The following is a 17,687-nucleotide window of genomic DNA, read 5'->3' as shown; positions in this document are numbered from 1 at the left end:
TTTGGGTGAAGTTTCCTTTTAACAGTTGTGCTGGTGTGAAGATTCTGCACACTGTTGTCTGGTCTTCAGTCCTCTAATATTTTCTGATTTGCATTTGCAGAAATTGTTGTATACAAATTCTACAGGCCACATTGTTGATTGTGTTAACACTTTAATCCATAGGTGAAAGAAAAAAAAGGAAGTCAGGGTGTACAGGTTTCAAACATTCCTCAAAATATCTTGTGTGCAACAGAAGAAATTCAAACAGGTTTAGAACAAATGAAGGGTGAGTAAAGATGACAAAGTTAACTCATGGTTGGGCCCACACGGAATCTGCGTGCGCAGAAATCTGCAGATTTTCAGCCCATCTTTGAGTCCATTTATTTACTTTTGTAAATTTATTCATTTATCAAGTTAATTTTAGTAACATTATTGACTAATAAAAAAACATTCATATGATTTATACAATACAGTTTGTAATGTACAATTTCTGCTTTTTAGTAGATATAATATATGAGAGACTTGCTTTGTTTATTAAATAAATGGATCTAATAGGATTTGCATTGTAAACATTAATAAAAGTTAAGAATGTATTATTTTTTATTTAATATATTAAGTTTTCAGTTAGGATACACCCAGTCATTCCTCATCAATCTAGATTTTTTACAATATTCTACGCAGATATGGCAAAAAAAACGTCTTCAGATTCTGTCTGGCTCTACTCAAGGGTAAGCAACCACAATAGTGCATTTTGGTATTTCAAAGATTCTAAATCTAATTAAAGAGTTTGATACAGAAACCTTTAAGTACCATCTGAAATTTAAATGGAAAATGAGCATTTTCTCAGCCTTCTATGTTGTTCTAGTTATTTCACCTTAAAGATCATGATCATGGCTTATTTTTGCCATAAAAGTGAAAAATTCTGCAACTACACAGGAGCCTGGTAAAATGCTCAATTTAGAAGAAGACATTTAGAGGTTTTTACATCTGAACTTCAATTGTGCCAGCATATGCTTATAGTTTCATGGAGTTCTTTTTCCTTTTCTCGCTTCATCTTTCAGTACAGATATAAAAGCAGAAGCTTCAAGCTAGCTGTGTTAAAGTATTTGTTCTGGAATGACTAATGTTGTGTAACTTATTTTATTATTATTTTGAACATTTATTGTATAACAGAATGATACATTTGGTACACATCATTTACAATAATAATCATTAGATTATTTAAAATGGTGCCAATAAAGAATCAAAAAAGATAAACAATAGGGGGAAAAAACAACAGAAATCAAACAAAAATTAAAAAGATATCAATAGGTCATCTGATCTGATGATAGATATATAAGAGAGAAGAAATTGGGTGTGAAGAGGGCAAAATAATATGATAATAGCAATTTAGAGATTTAGTAGATTATACATATTAAAGGTCGTGCAAATTGAATATGTTTTGAGTGCTTTCTTGTCAAGTGAATCTGGAATTGTACGTAATTTTTAATCTCTTGTATAAATGCTATGAATACTGGCTTGCAATTTGAAAATGTACCTTTATGAATGTAGAATCTGCATAAAAACAAGGTTTATTATGAAGCAGATGTTAAAATTTGTATCAAGAAAACAAAAATAATTATTTTTGGAGTAACAGAAAAGTTCTGTGGAAATGTTGTGTAACTTTATGCTATACTTTTTGGTGGCTGTCATCATTTGTTCATTTATAATCTCGATGTCATTTGACTTTACACCTTTTGGGGGTTCCTGCTGCAGACGATGCTCATAGTGAAATATTGTAATAATAAGTAATATGAAAAGTCGCTCGCTGTTTCTGAGAATAAAGTGTTTGATAATGCTACATGCGTGCCTTATTAGTAGGCTATTATTTAGGAGGTTTGACATATTGTGACTCATAATGGAAAGGGAAAAACCTAAGAAGCCAAGTGGGCGGAAGTCGGTTAATTCGACGATCAACATGTCAACTGTTTATATGAATCCCAGCTCGTCATTTGGTTGGTAAGAAAGATTCTAATCTTGATATTGAAGAGTTTAAATAACCTTCATGCTTTCATTTTATGAAGTAAACAAACGTCTCTAATGCGATTTAGATTCAAGCGTTCTTAAGGTGGTTGTGTACTTGGCCATTAAAACAGATAAGTTAATAGAAAAAAGACTGCTGTTACTGTTAAACGCAGGTTAACGCTTGTGATAGTTTGTGTCTGCTAATAATATGTTGTAAATGCAGTTGGAGAAGCCTCTCTGCATCTATATAGTTTAGTTGTCGAGTCATGTCTTATTTTATGTGTTTAATTTTTTTTAATATGACCTAAAGCACACTCATTTTAGTAACGTAAGTAAAATATGTTTAATTTAAATAGTACTTGTATTACATGTGCTGTTCACTGATGTTTTCCCTTTTTTCCCCTTTTTTGTGATATTTTGCACATTTTCACTTATCGTGAGCAAGATCGCTGAAAAAGTGCAAAAACAGGAAATGACAAAGAAGGGGCTTCTTTTGTTTTTCCTCTGTCTGATAGGTAAGCGATGCTTGTTTTTACCACTTCTCTGTTCTTTTTGTCTGAGACCACCATGCAGTGCAGTGTGCATATATCCTGTTAGATGTATTAGGCAGAGGTGTGACTTTCCACACATATCTGAGTGGGGGGGTTATCTGCATTTATTACAGTTCTGAGTGTTTGAGGCAAATTGATTTTCTCTCTCTCTCTCTCTCTCTCTCTCTCTCTCTCTCTCTCTCTCTCTCTCTCTCTTTCTCTCTCTCTCTCTCTCTCTCTCTCTCTCTCTCTCTCTCAACATGCGTATATAATTAAAAAAACATAGTAAACAGTAAATAAATAGAAGTAAATATAAATAAATAGAAAAGAACAAAGAAAAAGATACTCGAACTTGTTCCACACTCTTTGTAGCATCTCGGGCGCAACAGTTTGAATAGCTGCAGTTATTCCTTCTTTTATTTCTTCATCGTGAAACTTCAGAGCTTCCTTAAATCGATGACAGAAGGAGCTTAGCTCTCTTTTTCTTTTTATTCTTAATTAAATAAAAATACAGATAAAAAATAAATAAATCAGAATAAACTGTATATTTAACAATCAATATTTTAGGAAAAAACAGTAATAATCCTTCTTGGAGGCTCTTTAATAAAAGTGTAAATATTCTGAAGAACAAGAGATTTTGTTGTTCGTTAAGCAAAACTATCGATTTGGAAAACCTGCAGAATGACCATTGAAGGGGAAAAGAGATATTAGACTTTTTTATTTATTTTTTATTCCCAGTCAAGGATTAGAATGGAATATAAATTTGAGCAGCTCACAGGTAATTTACTTGAATTTAAATTTAAATGGTGTGTGAATGAAGCTTTATGTACATTGTGGAAAGAGGAGACGCTATTTTTCGATTGATAATATCGATTGATGATCAAATAGTTTTGTGACATTTTGTAAAAATTAAAAAGTATTAAAGTTTACAGTTTATTTTGATAATTTCAAATGTTCTGTTGCAATAGTGCCTTAATTGCGTTTTTATTATTTTTTCCTTTTTGTAACCTTATAATGTTGTGTCTGATACACTAAAAAAAAAGATGTCTGCAAAAAGTTTTGCAAACAATTTATTTGGGCTGAAATGAAACAAACAAATTAAATTTAGTAATGTTCAACTTAATTTGTTTGTTTAAATTTAGCCCAAATAAATTGTTTGCAAAACTTTATATTTGTATTATGATTCTTTTAAATTAAATTAAAGTTTGTAAAAATTTCTCTCTCTCTTTCTCTTTCTGTCAAGTTCAAGTTCAGTATTGCCAAAGCACTTCAAGTATGTAGTATATTAAAATCATTAAATAATAATAATAATAATAAATAAAAAATTAAATTATAATAATACAGTAAATAAGACATAAATGACAAAAAAAACAGACAAACAGATATAATATTTGATAAATATAACAATTATAATAATAAAAAGTCTAGATTATTTAAATAAGATACATGAATTTACATGAACCATTTCTTATGGTGTGTAGAGTGTATACATATTTAGCAGCTAGTCTATACGTCAATTCATTCTCTCCGAGTATATGGTAAAGGTTTTCTGAGTCATTTAAATTGAAAAATGAATTAGTCAGTGTTTCAAATTGGGGGAAAAATATTTCTCTAGTTGTGGTGTATTTGGGGCTAAACAGAAGGAAGTGTATCTCATCCTCTATTTGGTTTGTCTCTCTCTCTCTTTCAAGGCTTGGTCAGAGCTGATGGAGGTAAGAATCTATGTTAGGTTTTGATTCGGTCAGCATCTTTATGTTTAGTCAGCAACTTACAGTTCATAATATTTGTCATGTTGATCTGTAATGCTGAAGATACAGGGCAATTTTGCAAAGCGATGTTGCTTGACTGCTTTTCTATTAGGAAGGCAACAATATTGTTTATGTCACGCTTTGCCCTAATTAGTTACCCTGTGTCTGACCCAGTTGCCCAGTTATGGCATAATTTCCCAAATCTGCCCTGCAACATTGCTCAAAAAGTTTTGCAGAATATCATCAGCATTAAATATTTGACTGTTGAAAGTAAAACCAATATAATGAAACTAGTTCATTTCACCCACATAGTAAGTGACGTTATGTGAACCCAAAATATTACAGTATTAACGTGAACATTTGTAGATGCAGAGTTCTAGTTCCCACATTCTTTGTGTCGGTGATTTTATGCTATGTTAGGATTTTCAGAGGTTTCTGTTATGTTGAAAATTACCATTGTAAACCATCTTTGGTTTGATTGAGGATGGGCTGAAAAACATGAAGACTGTTTGCATGAACACTTAATGGTCTCTTTTACAGTTACATTAACACTTAATCATAAGGATTGTATTTTATGCAACAATTATCTAAGCAAAATGCACAAATGAGTTTATTATATATTTTAATTCAATTATGATCAGCAGTGACATGTTAATGAAGGAAGCCTGGAAACCAGCCCACATCACTAAATGTTTTTGTAGTGCAAAATAAAATAAGTTCTATTCATTTAGACAAACTCAAAATGTTTTGAGACATTAAGCCTCTACAAAATGTTTTGAGTCATTGGAAATGATCTGACTTTACAGTACAGATAGCATTGTGTACTTTTGTATCAGTTACAGTATGTGAGTGTATGCTGTGTGTACTTCACATGCCTCAAACCCTTAATATTTCCACAGACAAATATTCATGTTTTGGAGTGAGCTCAGGGACAGTAGCAGGTATTATTTTCGCTGATATTGCAGTGACGGTCCTGATTGTTACCACCACCTACTGGTACGCCAGCAAGCGCAGACAAAAGAAGGAAAATGGTAAGATATTGCACAGACTAACAGCATTTCTGAAACAGACGTGCTTCTAACATGTTTGTGTATTTCTTTAGCTGATGAAGTCTACATGAATGTTAGAGCAAACTGCAAAACGTGAAGATCTTTAGAAGACTGACATCAACAACGGAAAACTAAGTGACTGACAGTGGATATTATGAAGTAATGATTTAACACAGTTTGAATACACAGCTTTAATCTTAGTGGCCTTGTGAATTAGACACAATTTTCTAATTGTCTAACACTCAATTTGGAAACATTAGGATTAATTTTATTCTTATTTTTATAAAAAAAGTTTATTTTATTCGAGGTATATTTGATCAAAACACAGTAAAAAAAATGAAATTCAAATATTTTAATTAAATATAAAACAATCTTGTTTTCTTATTTGCACAAATATATGAAGCTGAACTGAACATTAATGATAAGAACCTGATTAAAGATTGAACTCCGGTAATAACTGATCATAACAGAGCAGAAACATTTTAGATAAGCATTTTAGATGAATTTCTAAAGCATCATGTGACACTGACATTTAGCACTAAAGTTATTTTACATGTAGATAATGTCTCACAATATTACTGTCGTCTACAAAAAAAGATACAAACCTTAACGTTTACAGACATTTGACTTGCATTGTAAATCACTCAATGGACATTTCAATTGATTAATTAATTTTTTTATGAAAGTATAGAATATAGCACATAATTAAAGCAAGTAAGATTAACACCAGTATAGAAAAACACTGCCACCTAGTGGATAGGTTTCAGGATTTTCTTTCTTTTTTTTTTTTAAAATGATACCTTTAAATATTATACATTAATGCCTCTCACTTTTGTTCATGCATTATTCATTATGTTTCTACAGACATAAAGAAAAAGAGCTGTTTTTTGCGTTATGGTTATTAGCTGGGGTGAACTTAATGATTCTGGGGCCCTAAGCAATTCCGGATATAATCAATTTCAGGTATGGGGTCCTAGCCTTTGAACTCAATCTCTTTCTCTATAGACCATTTCAATGTGGTGATGTCATTGACACATGTACTTTTCCTGCTTGTTATCAAACTATTTCATAACTGTAATAAGAATCAATTCAATCATAACATAATGTTAAAACAGATATCATAACATTATTTATTAATATGTGGCTCCTTTTGGATTGTCGGAGGCTATAGAAATAAAAATGTACAACAGGAAATACGTTGGGACCATTGTTTTCGTTTACATCCCTCAAAATGGTCTAGATTATTATTTTTTTTTCTCTCTAAATTCTTAATTTTTTTGTCAATAGACAGCATGTTAAAATATATTTTAAGTGAAACCTTTATCTTCTTAATGTAAAATTAAATATAATAAATTCACAAATAAAGAAATAAATAAAATAAAATAAAAATAGCCGTATTTGTGGTTCGATTTTAATATTTGCGTGTGCAGTACAGAAGGAACATTCCACTAGGCTGTTCATGGGGACTCCTAGTTTTGAAAAGAGGTAATAACGTTAAAATCTTAATGGTTCTAGACAGATTTTACAACAAAAGATAGAAAATTTATAAAAGAGCTAGATGATTAATATAGGCTTCTTGACATTGTTTAGGGCCCCCAATTCCCTGGGGCACCAAGCAGCTGCTTACCTCACTTATTGGTTAAGTCTGCCCCTGGGTATTAGTTAAGTAAGTCTTTGGCATCGTGCAAAAAAAAAAGAGTTATATAAAGATTTATATTCAACAGCATTGTTTGCTATGCAGAGCTTTGAGTTTCTATGCATCATATTTAACAATTAATAAATAAGTCATCTTTCTTAGAAGTGGATTTGTGATTCATTTTCCATCTCCAATTGAAAAATTATGTCTAACTGAAAACAAACTCTATTCTAGTAACTAAATGATGAAATGATGAAAAAATATGTGGCCAAAAAACGAACTTGAGAGAAAGTGAAAAAGTATAACTCTAAACTGTACTTAATTATTAAAAAAGAAGAAGAAAGCAAGCAAAAATAAAAATGAGAGTGGAAATTCTTGTTTCATCATATTGAATCATCTCCTCAACACAAGCGGAAATAAATTGCACATAATGTTTTAGCAGACAAACACGAAAAAATAAAATTGGTTAAAGGGGGAAACAATGCAGTCGCACAGGACAAAAACATATTTCTAGTGCATATAACAACAATTAAAATGCAGCCCTTAAAGGGACAATCCTTCCTTTGTGACATGATACAGTAGCCTGCATGTGACTTTCTTCAGATGAACATGAATAAAGACTCTTGTAAAGAAATGATTCATCCTCACGCATAAAGTACACAAACTGAAGAGCTCTTGTAATGCGAAACAACAGGCACCTGTATGACGAATACTAATATTTTATTGCTAATTTTTTTTTTTGAGGCAGTTCACAACACTGACATGGACTAAAATATTTTGTGTTCTTCTGAAGAAAGATGGTCATATATGACTGGGTCAGAATGATTGAGGATGAGAGTGTTATTTTTTAGTGTACAATATATAGATATTTTAACACAGCTGATCCAACAAACATCTATTACAGACATTTCTGCTTTCATTTAACTAATTTCCAGTGTGAAAAAATGACATATCAAATGCTTTTTAACTTTTTAAATACATTTGAAAGAAATTAAGGGACGTTCATACCAAGGACAGTAACTATTAATATAAATATAACTGTATTTGTGTCAAGAACAAAAAATAGATAATGATCCCCTTAAGTTTATCTGTTTATTTTTGCAATACCTATTATAACCAGCAGATGTCGTCAGTGTGCTATATTATATGGCTTGTGTAATTTATCCAATCAAACAGTGAACTTAGCGATCAAAATCAGTTTAGTGGAATAAAAACATCTGGATATCTGAGGTACTGTTGTTGTTATACTACAGTTTGCTCGCATGGCTTCCATGTAAAGTTACATTATTCCCTTTCACCCAGTTGTTTTCAAGACAGACATGATCTTTAAATAATCTTTGAAAAGAGGACTAAACATTAATCTGTGAACATCTCCCCGAGCCCTTTATGTTTCAATGGATTCTGACTGGCTGTCAGAATTTCTGTTAATTATCTGGGAAAAAAAAAGAATTCAGAAACAATTATTTTTAACAGAAGTAATGTACAGTATAGAAAATAAAGTCATGGTGCAGTGAAGAAAGAATCAATATTGTGTATGACTCCCATGAGCTTGGAGGACTGCATCCATACATCTCTGCAATGACTCAATAACTTATTAATAAAGTCATCTGGAATGGCAAAGAAAGCGTTCTTGCAGGACTCCCAGAGTTCATCAAGATTCTTTGGATTTATCTTTAATGTCTCCATCTTCCACCAGACATGCTCAATAATGTTCATGTCTGGTGACTGGGCTGGCCAATTCTGGAGCACCTTGACCTTTGCTTTCAGGAACTTTGATGTGGAGGCTGAATTATGAGAAGGAGCGCTATCCTGCTGAAGAATTTGCCCTCTCCCGTGGTTTGTAATATAATGGGCAGCACAAATGTCTTGATACCTCAGGCTGACACCAAACTTGACTGATTTCTGTGAGAATCTTGGATCCATGTGGGTTCCAAAAGGTCTTCTGCAGTATTTGTGACGATTGGGATGCAGTTCAACAGATGATTCATCAGAAAAATCTACCTTCTGCCACTTTTACAAATGATCAACTAGAAGTAATTATTTGTTGCTCTTACACCTGGAAACGACGACAAGACTTTTGTCAGGTAGTGTACATCTTTGTCATTAAATCTGTGGTTATAAAACTGATTTTACACTCTGAATGTTATTCAGAACTATTACTCCAGTATTTTTCCAGGCTTTACTCATTTGTGTCATTCTAGACCTGGATAAAGAGAATCCTGGATTATCTTGTTTGCTTTACACAGTACTCGTAATTTACCTGCAGGTTAACAATGAATCATTGTGTTCATACGCTTATGGTTCACACTGTCCAAAGCTAAACCTGACTCAACATCCTTATTTGGTATATTCACAGTGTCTGTGTTTGCATAAAGGCTCAATACTGCAGATCCTCATTTTATATATGACAGACTGTATTAGGCTGCTTTCCTGAATGGATACTTTAGATTACAAAAAAATAAAGGCTTTGATTGATGCTTTTTAAATTTGACCTTTTCCAGCTCCAACGCTGAAAGCATTGATGATTGAAGAAATTGGTGATTGACTGTTGATTGCTCTGCATCTCATAACATTGTCATAATCAAAGTTGGGGGAACACGTTACAAGTAACGCGAGATACGTACAGTTGAAGTCGGAATTATTAAACCTCCTGAATTATTAGCCCCCCTGTTTATTTTTTTCCACAATTTCTGTTTAACGGAGAGATTTTGTTTTCAACACATTTCTAAACATAATAGTTTTAATAACTCATTTCTAATAACTGATTTCTTTTATCTTTGCCATGATGACAGTAAATAATATTTGACTAGATATTTTTCATGACACCTCTATTCAGCTTAAAGTGACATTTACAGGCTTAACTAGGTTAATTAGGTTAACTACGCAAGATAGAGTAATTAGACAAGTTATTGTATAATGATGGTTTGTAGACTGTAGACTATCGAAAAAATATTTAGCTTAAAAGGGGCTAATAATTTTGACCTTAAAATGGTTTTCAAAAAATTAAAAACTGCTTTTATTCTAGCTGAAATAAAACAAATAAGACTTTCTCCAGAAGAAAAATATTATCAGACATACTGTGAAAATTTCCTTGCTCTGTTAAACATCATTTGGGAAATATTTAAAAAAGAAAAAAAATTTTAAGGGGGGCTAAACTTTTTTTTGAAAATGTAATGCGAGCTTTTAAAAAAGAAATTGCGGAATTAAAATTATAGTAACAATGAGTCATGCAGTCAATGAGAGAGAGTGTGTTCATTATTTTGAACGCATCGAAGAAAAGTAAAAGGGAATTGCCTCAAACATTGTCAGCAAACACATTGCTTTAAACTTTCAATAATCTGTATATACGGCATGTTTAGTTTTGGGTTCAGGAAATTTTCAGATAACATTATCCTATAGTATTTTTCATGTGTTTTTTTTAAAGGTAAATGTAGGTGTAGGTTATACGGTGCATTGTTCATTGCAGAGCTCCTCTATTAAAGAAGAATGAAATAAAAACAAGTTTTGAAAGAGATCAAGCCTCAGTCAGGTTAAAAAAATGCAAAAGTAACTCAAAAGGAACGTAACACATTACTTACCATAAAAAGTAACTAAGTAATGCAACTAGTTACTTTTTTGGGGGGGTAACTCAAATTTGTAATGCATTACTTTCAAAAGTATCTTTCCCCAACACTGGTCATAATACTGGATTGTTTCTGTAAACATTTTTTGCTATCTTAATTTTTTTTAGTTGAATCAAATTAAGTTTTCTAGTCATCTCAACTTACCTCAATGAAGCTGACAAAAAAAACAGTGAAACTTTATAAAACTAAATTTTTTAGTTGAAACCTGATTAACTCAATTATTTAACTTGATTAAAATAAGTTAAAGCAAAAATATATATATTGTCTTGACTTAGTCATAGCATTTTTACAGTGTAATTGCAGGAATATGCAAATTCCCGAAACCCTTCTGTGAACTGTTAATTCATAGCAAAGAAAACATTTTCTTTGATTGTTTATGTTTGATTCAATACTAGCGGGTTATTTTTATGTGTACTGTTATAAATATGGAAAGGATCTAATGACTGTTCTCTGGAATCTCCCAGAAATTCCCATGTCCAAAACAACCACAAGACTGTGACTCTTCCTCTGAAAAATGAGGAAGTCTAAAGAAAAGAATCTCTACAATTCACTCTTTTGTATATTTTCCCCCTAATTTATTTATGACAGTTCTATTATACCCACGTAAACTATTACTCTTTAAAATAGTTATTTATTGATAATATTTTTGAACTTAAAGGGCACCTATGGTAAAAAAAAAAATCTACTTTTCAAGCTGTTTGGACAGCCATATGTGCATGTATGGTGTATAGACTGTCATATTGGGGTGATATAAGCACACCCAGTGCTTTTTTTTTTCAATTTAACAACATAAAAAACGGTGGACCAATTGGAGCGGTTTTCAAACCGACCGCAACTTTATGAAGGAGAGCGGTCCCCCCGCCCACCAATATTGATTGACAGGCGCGTCATCATATCCTCAGTTTGTTGATTCACGTCAGCCCTTTTCAGCGTGAGTCGAAGCGATATCACTAAAGGAACACCCTTGCTCTATTTTTAGATGCAAGGCTCATTGGGCTCAACACAAGATCAATATTCTCCACATTATCTCTCTAATCGGAATTATTGGTTGTCTCTTTAGGTAGGTTTGCAAAAATGTGTACTTCTCATTGAGTCTACCTTATACTTCAGCCGTTTGCATTTCTCGCGATCCCAGAAGCTCCCTGTGATCTTAACTAGCATGCGTTTTAGAATTCTAAACATAGGTTTCTATCAGGGTACACTCAAGTCCACGGCTGGGCGCCGCAGACCGCTGCAGAAACCTATGTTTAGAATTCAAAAATGCGTGGCGCGACGATTCAGGACACTTCATGTCTCTGCCGCGCCACAGAGAGTGTCTGGTGTGCCGTGTCGCGGCTTCGAGCGGCGCATCCGGTGCCTCAGTCAAAGTTAATTCATTGTTAATTCATTGTTTAATCAGTTAATTGTGCGTGGTTATTAGTTTCTGTGTACAAGCTCGGCACTTGAAACTAGCACACAGTTGGCTGTAAAACTGTACAAAGACACAAATGATTTTGTACTTTCTGCTTGGTCTGTGTCCGAGTCATACATGTACGACTGAATGCTGATCCTCTCCTCCTCCTTTCAATCTGCCTGTCTGTGTTGCAAAGCTCATGGCCCCGCCCTCTTGTTACGTTGGGCGGGAAGCCGAAACTAATTTACATGTGAAGCAACACACCCCTAAAGCAGCGAACTGTGGACACGCCCCCAACATGACACTTTTTAACACATTATAATTAAAAAATCTGAATTGTGTTTTAAACTGAACCTAAACTGGCACACTCAGAAGAACCATAATATTATTATTAAATCATAAAAAAGAGGTAAACTATGTGCCCTTTAAATAACTTTTATTCATTCATTTTCCTTTATGTATTATGGGTCGCCACAGTGGAATGAATTGCCAACTTATCCAGCATATGTTTTACACAGCGGATGCCCTTTTAGCCGCAACCCAGTACTGGGAAACAACCATACACTCTCGCATTCACACATACACTCATCGCCAATTTAGCTTATTCAATTCATTTATGCTGCATGTCTTTGGACTGTTGGTGAAACCGAAGCACCCAGAGGAAACTTACGCAAACACGGGGGGAACACACAAACTCCACACAGAAATGCCAACTGACCCAGCAGGGGCTCGAACCAGCGACCTCCTTGCTGCAAGGCGACAGTGCTAACCACTGCGCCACCATGCAGCCCACTTAATTATGTTTAAAAATGAGGATTCAGCGTTTATGCAAAAACAACAAAACATTGTATCACTTGTCCACTGACATACACTTAACATCTGGTCATCACTTTAAAGACATTTAATACATGAACACAAGCATCAGTTCTTTTTATGATGGATTTTGAGAATCGTGACCACAAGTAGCCCCGGATAAGCGAAAGAACATGACTTTTTGAGACTGATGTGTCTGACTACAGATAACAATCTTTAAGAAGTTTATGTGCTGTAAGACAAAGGTCAATTGTTTAAAAGGTCAAGCTTCAGAAAGGCAATAACATCCGGAACTTTTGTTTATATGTCTTGTAAACAGGACTGTTCTTTAGTCGTATCACTTCTGCATTACTGAAACGCACAGTAAAAGTACAACATCCTTTTTCAGTCAAATAAGTATTATTAGCAGAATCAGACAATTGTTTTCGCTTTGTTCTACCTATGTGTGGTTATCAGATACTGGCTTTAGCAGTCACATCCTGTGCTGTGAGCCTTTTAACCACATTAACACCCAGGTCCCTCTTTGCTAGTCTTTATCCATCTCCCGCACATTGCCAAGTGAAAGTACACCAAGAAGGACATTCAAAAAGGCAACTGTGTGACATGGAAAAAAAAACACTCGGTTTTAGCTTTGAATGTCTTTTAATTAAAGTCTAAAAACATTCTAACAGTGATTGGATAAAATACAAACAGTTTAAATGAAAAACTAAGGTGTGTGTGCGTGTGTGTGTCTGTGTGTGATAGCAAATACAAGCACATGTAGCTCCTCCTCAGTAACCGCTGCTTCTATTTTGATGGATGGCGATAAGTCATCATCTCACTCTTGGTGATTTTTCACACACAGACAATTTCCATATCATTGGTTCTGATATTCATGGTGTTTTAGCTCGTGGCCAGAAAGGCTTCTTTTATTCGAGTCAGGGCTGCGCAAACCCTGAGCAATCTTTCCTAAACCTGTCTGCGCTCATTATGAGAAGGTTTCTGTTTATAATGCTCCCCGTCAACGGACTGTTTGGTGAGTACATTCTGAGAATTTTTATGAACTGTACGGGTTTAGGTTTTTAAACTGTTAAAAACAGACTGTTGGCATCATTTTCTCTCAGAACTCAAGCTAGATGGTGATTTAATAGTTGTTTAGAACACAAAACCAGACTGTTTGGTGATTATAAACTGCAAATTTTCAGAAACTGTAGGGTTTTAAGTTTAAATGAGCTTTTTAAAATGTTTCATATTGGTAAAACTTTTATACAAATAGATAATAATCTGGTACAAAACATTTTAACCCATTAAAAAGATGGTTGACACAAACATGAACTCTTTGTCATTTACACATCCTTTTTGAGTATCTTTTTTAAGTTAAATACAAAATAAGGTATTTTAAAAGATGTTGGAAACCGGTAACTATTGACATCCATGATATTTGTTGTCTATGGATGTCAATGGTTACCCGTCTCTAACACTCTTCAAAAGAAACTGTTCAAGTTCAACTGAGAAAAAAAAAATCGTAAAGGTTTGAAAATACTAGGGTAAAATACTATGTTTCCTTTTTTCAGGTGAGCTATCTCTTTAAGTTTCAACTAATTTCTTCTTGTTGAAATGAGCTTTTGCCCTCCTTTTTGAAGGCAGCCATATCAAGTTACAGTCATGTTACTGTCTTGCATTCTATGTGCCTTTATGAACACGATTATTTAAGTTGTTAAGACAAGTTTTGGATGTTAAACTAAAGTTGATATATTTTAAGAAATGAAACTTTCAGTCCTCTCGACTGAGTGTTGAAACAAACATTACAAGTTGAGTCTACTAACATTTAGTTTAGTAACCCGTGTTGAAGGTAGAAGGTGAACTTTCATTTCTTGATCCAACCTCATAAAACATTTCACCATTTTGTAGAAAAAAAAACATGACACGACTGGATTATATTGAGTATATTTTACACACTTTCACATATGAGTTTATATGTAGAGACTATTGCAATAAAATCCACATATTGTATGTATGTGTGTCTGTCTTGTTTGACAGATCAAGATTTTACAATTAAATATTCTAGTCTAATATTTAAATATTAGATTTTATTGCGAAAGTTTTGCAGTGTATATTATTTAGTACAAAGATTCTTATTTTTATATGAACACACTCTTAAGTTAATGAATATTATAAATGTTTACTAATACTGTTTTGTAGAAAATACATTTATTCTCCATGTTCACAATGAAATTATATAAATTATAAAGGGATAGTTCTCCCCAAAACATGAACATTTCCTCACCTTTACTTACACTCAAATTGTTCTAAACTAAAAATGATCACATGACAAATAACTATGGGTACTATCCCGAAACCTCGCCCTGAACCATTACGCAGTGGAGTTATCGTGTCACACAGTGCAACCACTAATAATAATAGAAAATAGAACTAAACTTAAAAAATAGCAGTTTCAAACATTATAAAATTACTAATCTATTTGTTTGTGTTATACTTGTGGATTTTGTCTGTTTAAAATTGCGGATTAATTTTTTTATGTAGATTTGTTATCATTACTGCAAAGTAATCAAGCTAATTGCATTTTAGTTCTGTAGATCAGTGTTTCCCAACCCTGTTCCTGAAGGCACACCAACAGTACACATTTTCAACCTCTCCCTAATCAAACACACCTGAATCAACTTATCATAACATCAGAAGAGACTCCAAAACCTGAAGTTAATGGGTCAGAAAATGGAGACATCCAAACTATGTACTGTTGGTGTGCCTCCAGGAACAGGGTTGAGAAACACTGCTGTAGATCAACATCAAAAATCACACAGTTTTAACATTTTCTCTTAAATTTTCACTTTGATCAGCAGGCTCTGTAGAGGCGAATCAAGGTAACAACTTTTCCATACATCTTTAATATTCAGTTGAGAATATTTTTGGTTTGTTTGGTTGTTTTTAATACATATTATATGCTAATGGATGTTCTGCTTTTCAGACTGCAGTTCCTGTTACCAGATGGACATTGGAGTGGCTGTGGGGATCATCACATGTGATATTTTTCTCACGCTTCTCATTGCGCTCTCCGTCTACTGTTTTGTTTCTCGTCAGAAAAGGAGAGGGGGTTTACATGCACACGGCAGATGCTGTGGCTCAGGTGAGCCTGTGTGTAGGAGAATTTAAAAAACGGTCACTATGAGTTTCAGTCTAAATCACATGTTTTTCTGATGTTTAAGGCAAAGCAAAACTTCAGCAGACATCTATGAGGGCAAAACCAATTGAAGTGGAATCACCTTATCAGGTAAAATGAGCTAAATATGTACACTCAAAAATTATGTTTGCTATTTGTTCAAACTACTTATTTAAAATGAGCTAAAGCCACACAATTCTTAAGGGTTTTTTTGGAAAAAACTTAATAGTTTTTACAAATTTAAATGGATTGAGCATAAAAAAATAAGTGAACTTAATTCCCTCATGTTATCCCAACACAGATCGATTGTGTGGAACCCAGCATTTGTTTACAGTGTAATTAATGCAATACAGTATATGTGAGATTAAAAAAAAAAGTTCAGTTTTGTTGAATTTCACAAACTAAGCCGAGCCATTGCTTGCCAAAACTATATTACATGCACCTGTTTGGAGATCTTTGCCTTTTTGGCTTCTCTTAAATTTTGTTTTCTCAATCCTGTTGAAAACATCCAAAATACAGTTTTAAGTATGTCTTTTGTCGCACTTTATTAGTGTGTATCTGTACATTTAAATTACATATATACATATGTATATTTGTATAAATGATATTATAAATGAATTATTATTACACACATTGAACTACACAATTTTACACAGAGATATGTTCATAAGATTTTATTCAGCCAAAAAAAATCTGACTTATTTTACAGCTGTCTGCAATATTTTCCGAAATATTAAGTGACGAAAAAACTCCCCGAATTCCCTTCTGTAAAAACCTTTGGCTCTAAAATAAGAACTTTGAACCAGGCTTAGTTCAATGTTCAGATTTTTGTGATTTTAGTGCAATTCCTTATGTAATCAATCATCTGCGTGATCACTATTAGTTCATTTGTTTTACCCTAAGCTATATCCATCTGAAGTGTCTTAATGATCAAATTTAGCCTTAATATAAAAAATATAATGGTTTCTTGGTGCTCATACTTGTACTCATTTCACTCACAATGTTTTGACAGGAGCTTTATGGAGTCCAGTCAGACATATACAGTGATCTTCAGCAGTATCGGAAATAAACAAGGTCACCACGTGTAGTGTAACATTAATAATGGGTTGTGTTCACACCAATATTTGGAGATTGTACATGACGGTTTCATGGTGGTTCTGGCACACAAATGTGTATTTGAAATAAATAAGCTATAATAATTGAAACATGCAAAAAAAAAAATCCAAAAATTAATATTATTGGTCAGGTTGTATAAAAATCATCAAAATAAATGTTAATGGTTTGTGAAAAGGAAATGTTCTTCCAGAACTTGTAGATTTAATTCCACATTTTAATATAGTTGTAAAAGTTTTTTGCATCTTTGTATTTATTCATAATACGTATATCTTTGTTATGGAACTAGATTTCCTTGGTCCTTATGTAAAAATAAATATGTTTGATTTTAATTTGTGGCTCTTGATTTTTTTCTTGTATGTGCTGTTTTTGTCAGCATAATGAGCATAGTTTGTTTTTTAAGTCTAAGAAAGTGGATGTAGCTGACCTGTTTAAAAACCGCATGAGTTAGACAAAAGGGAAATACTTAAAAACTTATTTTTTATTCTTTCATGCAGAACTTCCTGAATCATGAAATGTAACACCTGGATCCTAATATTTGGTCTACTTTTACTGACATATTTCTCTGTTTTTTAAGTAAAGGAAATGAAACTGAAGAGTTCCTGACACCTAAACTCTTAGTTTAAGTGCGACCACTTGCAG

At 33.1% G+C, this 17,687-nt stretch overlaps 2 protein-coding genes across 3 annotated transcripts; both read left to right on the top strand.

The window, feature by feature from the left end:
• The first annotated feature begins 1,901 nt into the window (after window positions 1-1,901).
• On the top strand, window positions 1,902-7,110 carry hcst (hematopoietic cell signal transducer). The gene is made up of 5 exons (XM_056475593.1): window positions 1,902-1,977; window positions 2,429-2,498; window positions 4,205-4,225; window positions 5,161-5,292; window positions 5,364-7,110. Exons 2-5 carry the CDS (start codon window positions 2,456-2,458, stop codon window positions 5,405-5,407), a joined length of 240 nt encoding a protein of 79 aa, XP_056331568.1. The 5' UTR covers window positions 1,902-1,977; window positions 2,429-2,455; the 3' UTR covers window positions 5,408-7,110.
• A 6,414-nt stretch (window positions 7,111-13,524) lies between these two features.
• Window positions 13,525-17,377, top strand: tyrobp (transmembrane immune signaling adaptor TYROBP). Of its 2 annotated transcripts, none has more exons than XM_056475900.1 (5): window positions 13,525-13,790; window positions 15,616-15,636; window positions 15,741-15,899; window positions 15,979-16,043; window positions 16,945-17,377. In XM_056475900.1, exons 1-5 carry the CDS (start codon window positions 13,574-13,576, stop codon window positions 16,999-17,001), a joined length of 519 nt encoding a protein of 172 aa, XP_056331875.1. In that variant the 5' UTR covers window positions 13,525-13,573; the 3' UTR covers window positions 17,002-17,377. The 2 variants fall into 2 exon arrangements, with proteins under 2 accessions (XP_056331875.1, XP_056331874.1); XM_056475899.1 differs by having other exon boundaries at window positions 15,613-15,636.
• The last annotated feature ends 310 nt before the right edge of the window (window positions 17,378-17,687 follow it).

This window comes from Danio aesculapii, chromosome 16, assembly GCF_903798145.1.
Source record: "Danio aesculapii chromosome 16, fDanAes4.1, whole genome shotgun sequence".
Classification (NCBI taxonomy): Eukaryota; Metazoa; Chordata; class Actinopteri; order Cypriniformes; family Danionidae; genus Danio; species Danio aesculapii.
The sequence above is the reverse complement of the archived record's forward strand: the minus strand, read 5'-3'. Positions and strand labels throughout refer to the sequence as shown.

Bases quoted from the DNA above. Each gene is read 5' to 3' on its own strand.
- hcst (XM_056475593.1), top strand. From the start codon at position 2,456: ATGACAAAGAAGGGGCTTCTTTTGTTTTTCCTCTGTCTGATAG. The intron at 2,499-4,204 runs GTAAGCGATGCT...CTCTCTTTCAAG, and splicing joins GTTTTTCCTCTGTCTGATAG to GCTTGGTCAGAGCTGATGGA. The intron at 5,293-5,363 runs GTAAGATATTGC...GTATTTCTTTAG, and splicing joins CAGACAAAAGAAGGAAAATG to CTGATGAAGTCTACATGAAT.
- tyrobp (XM_056475899.1), top strand. From the start codon at position 13,574: ATGGCGATAAGTCATCATCTCACTCTTGGTGATTTTTCACACACAGAC. The intron at 15,637-15,740 runs GTAACAACTTTT...TCTGCTTTTCAG, and splicing joins CTCTGTAGAGGCGAATCAAG to ACTGCAGTTCCTGTTACCAG. The intron at 16,044-16,944 runs GTAAAATGAGCT...ATGTTTTGACAG, and splicing joins AAGTGGAATCACCTTATCAG to GAGCTTTATGGAGTCCAGTC.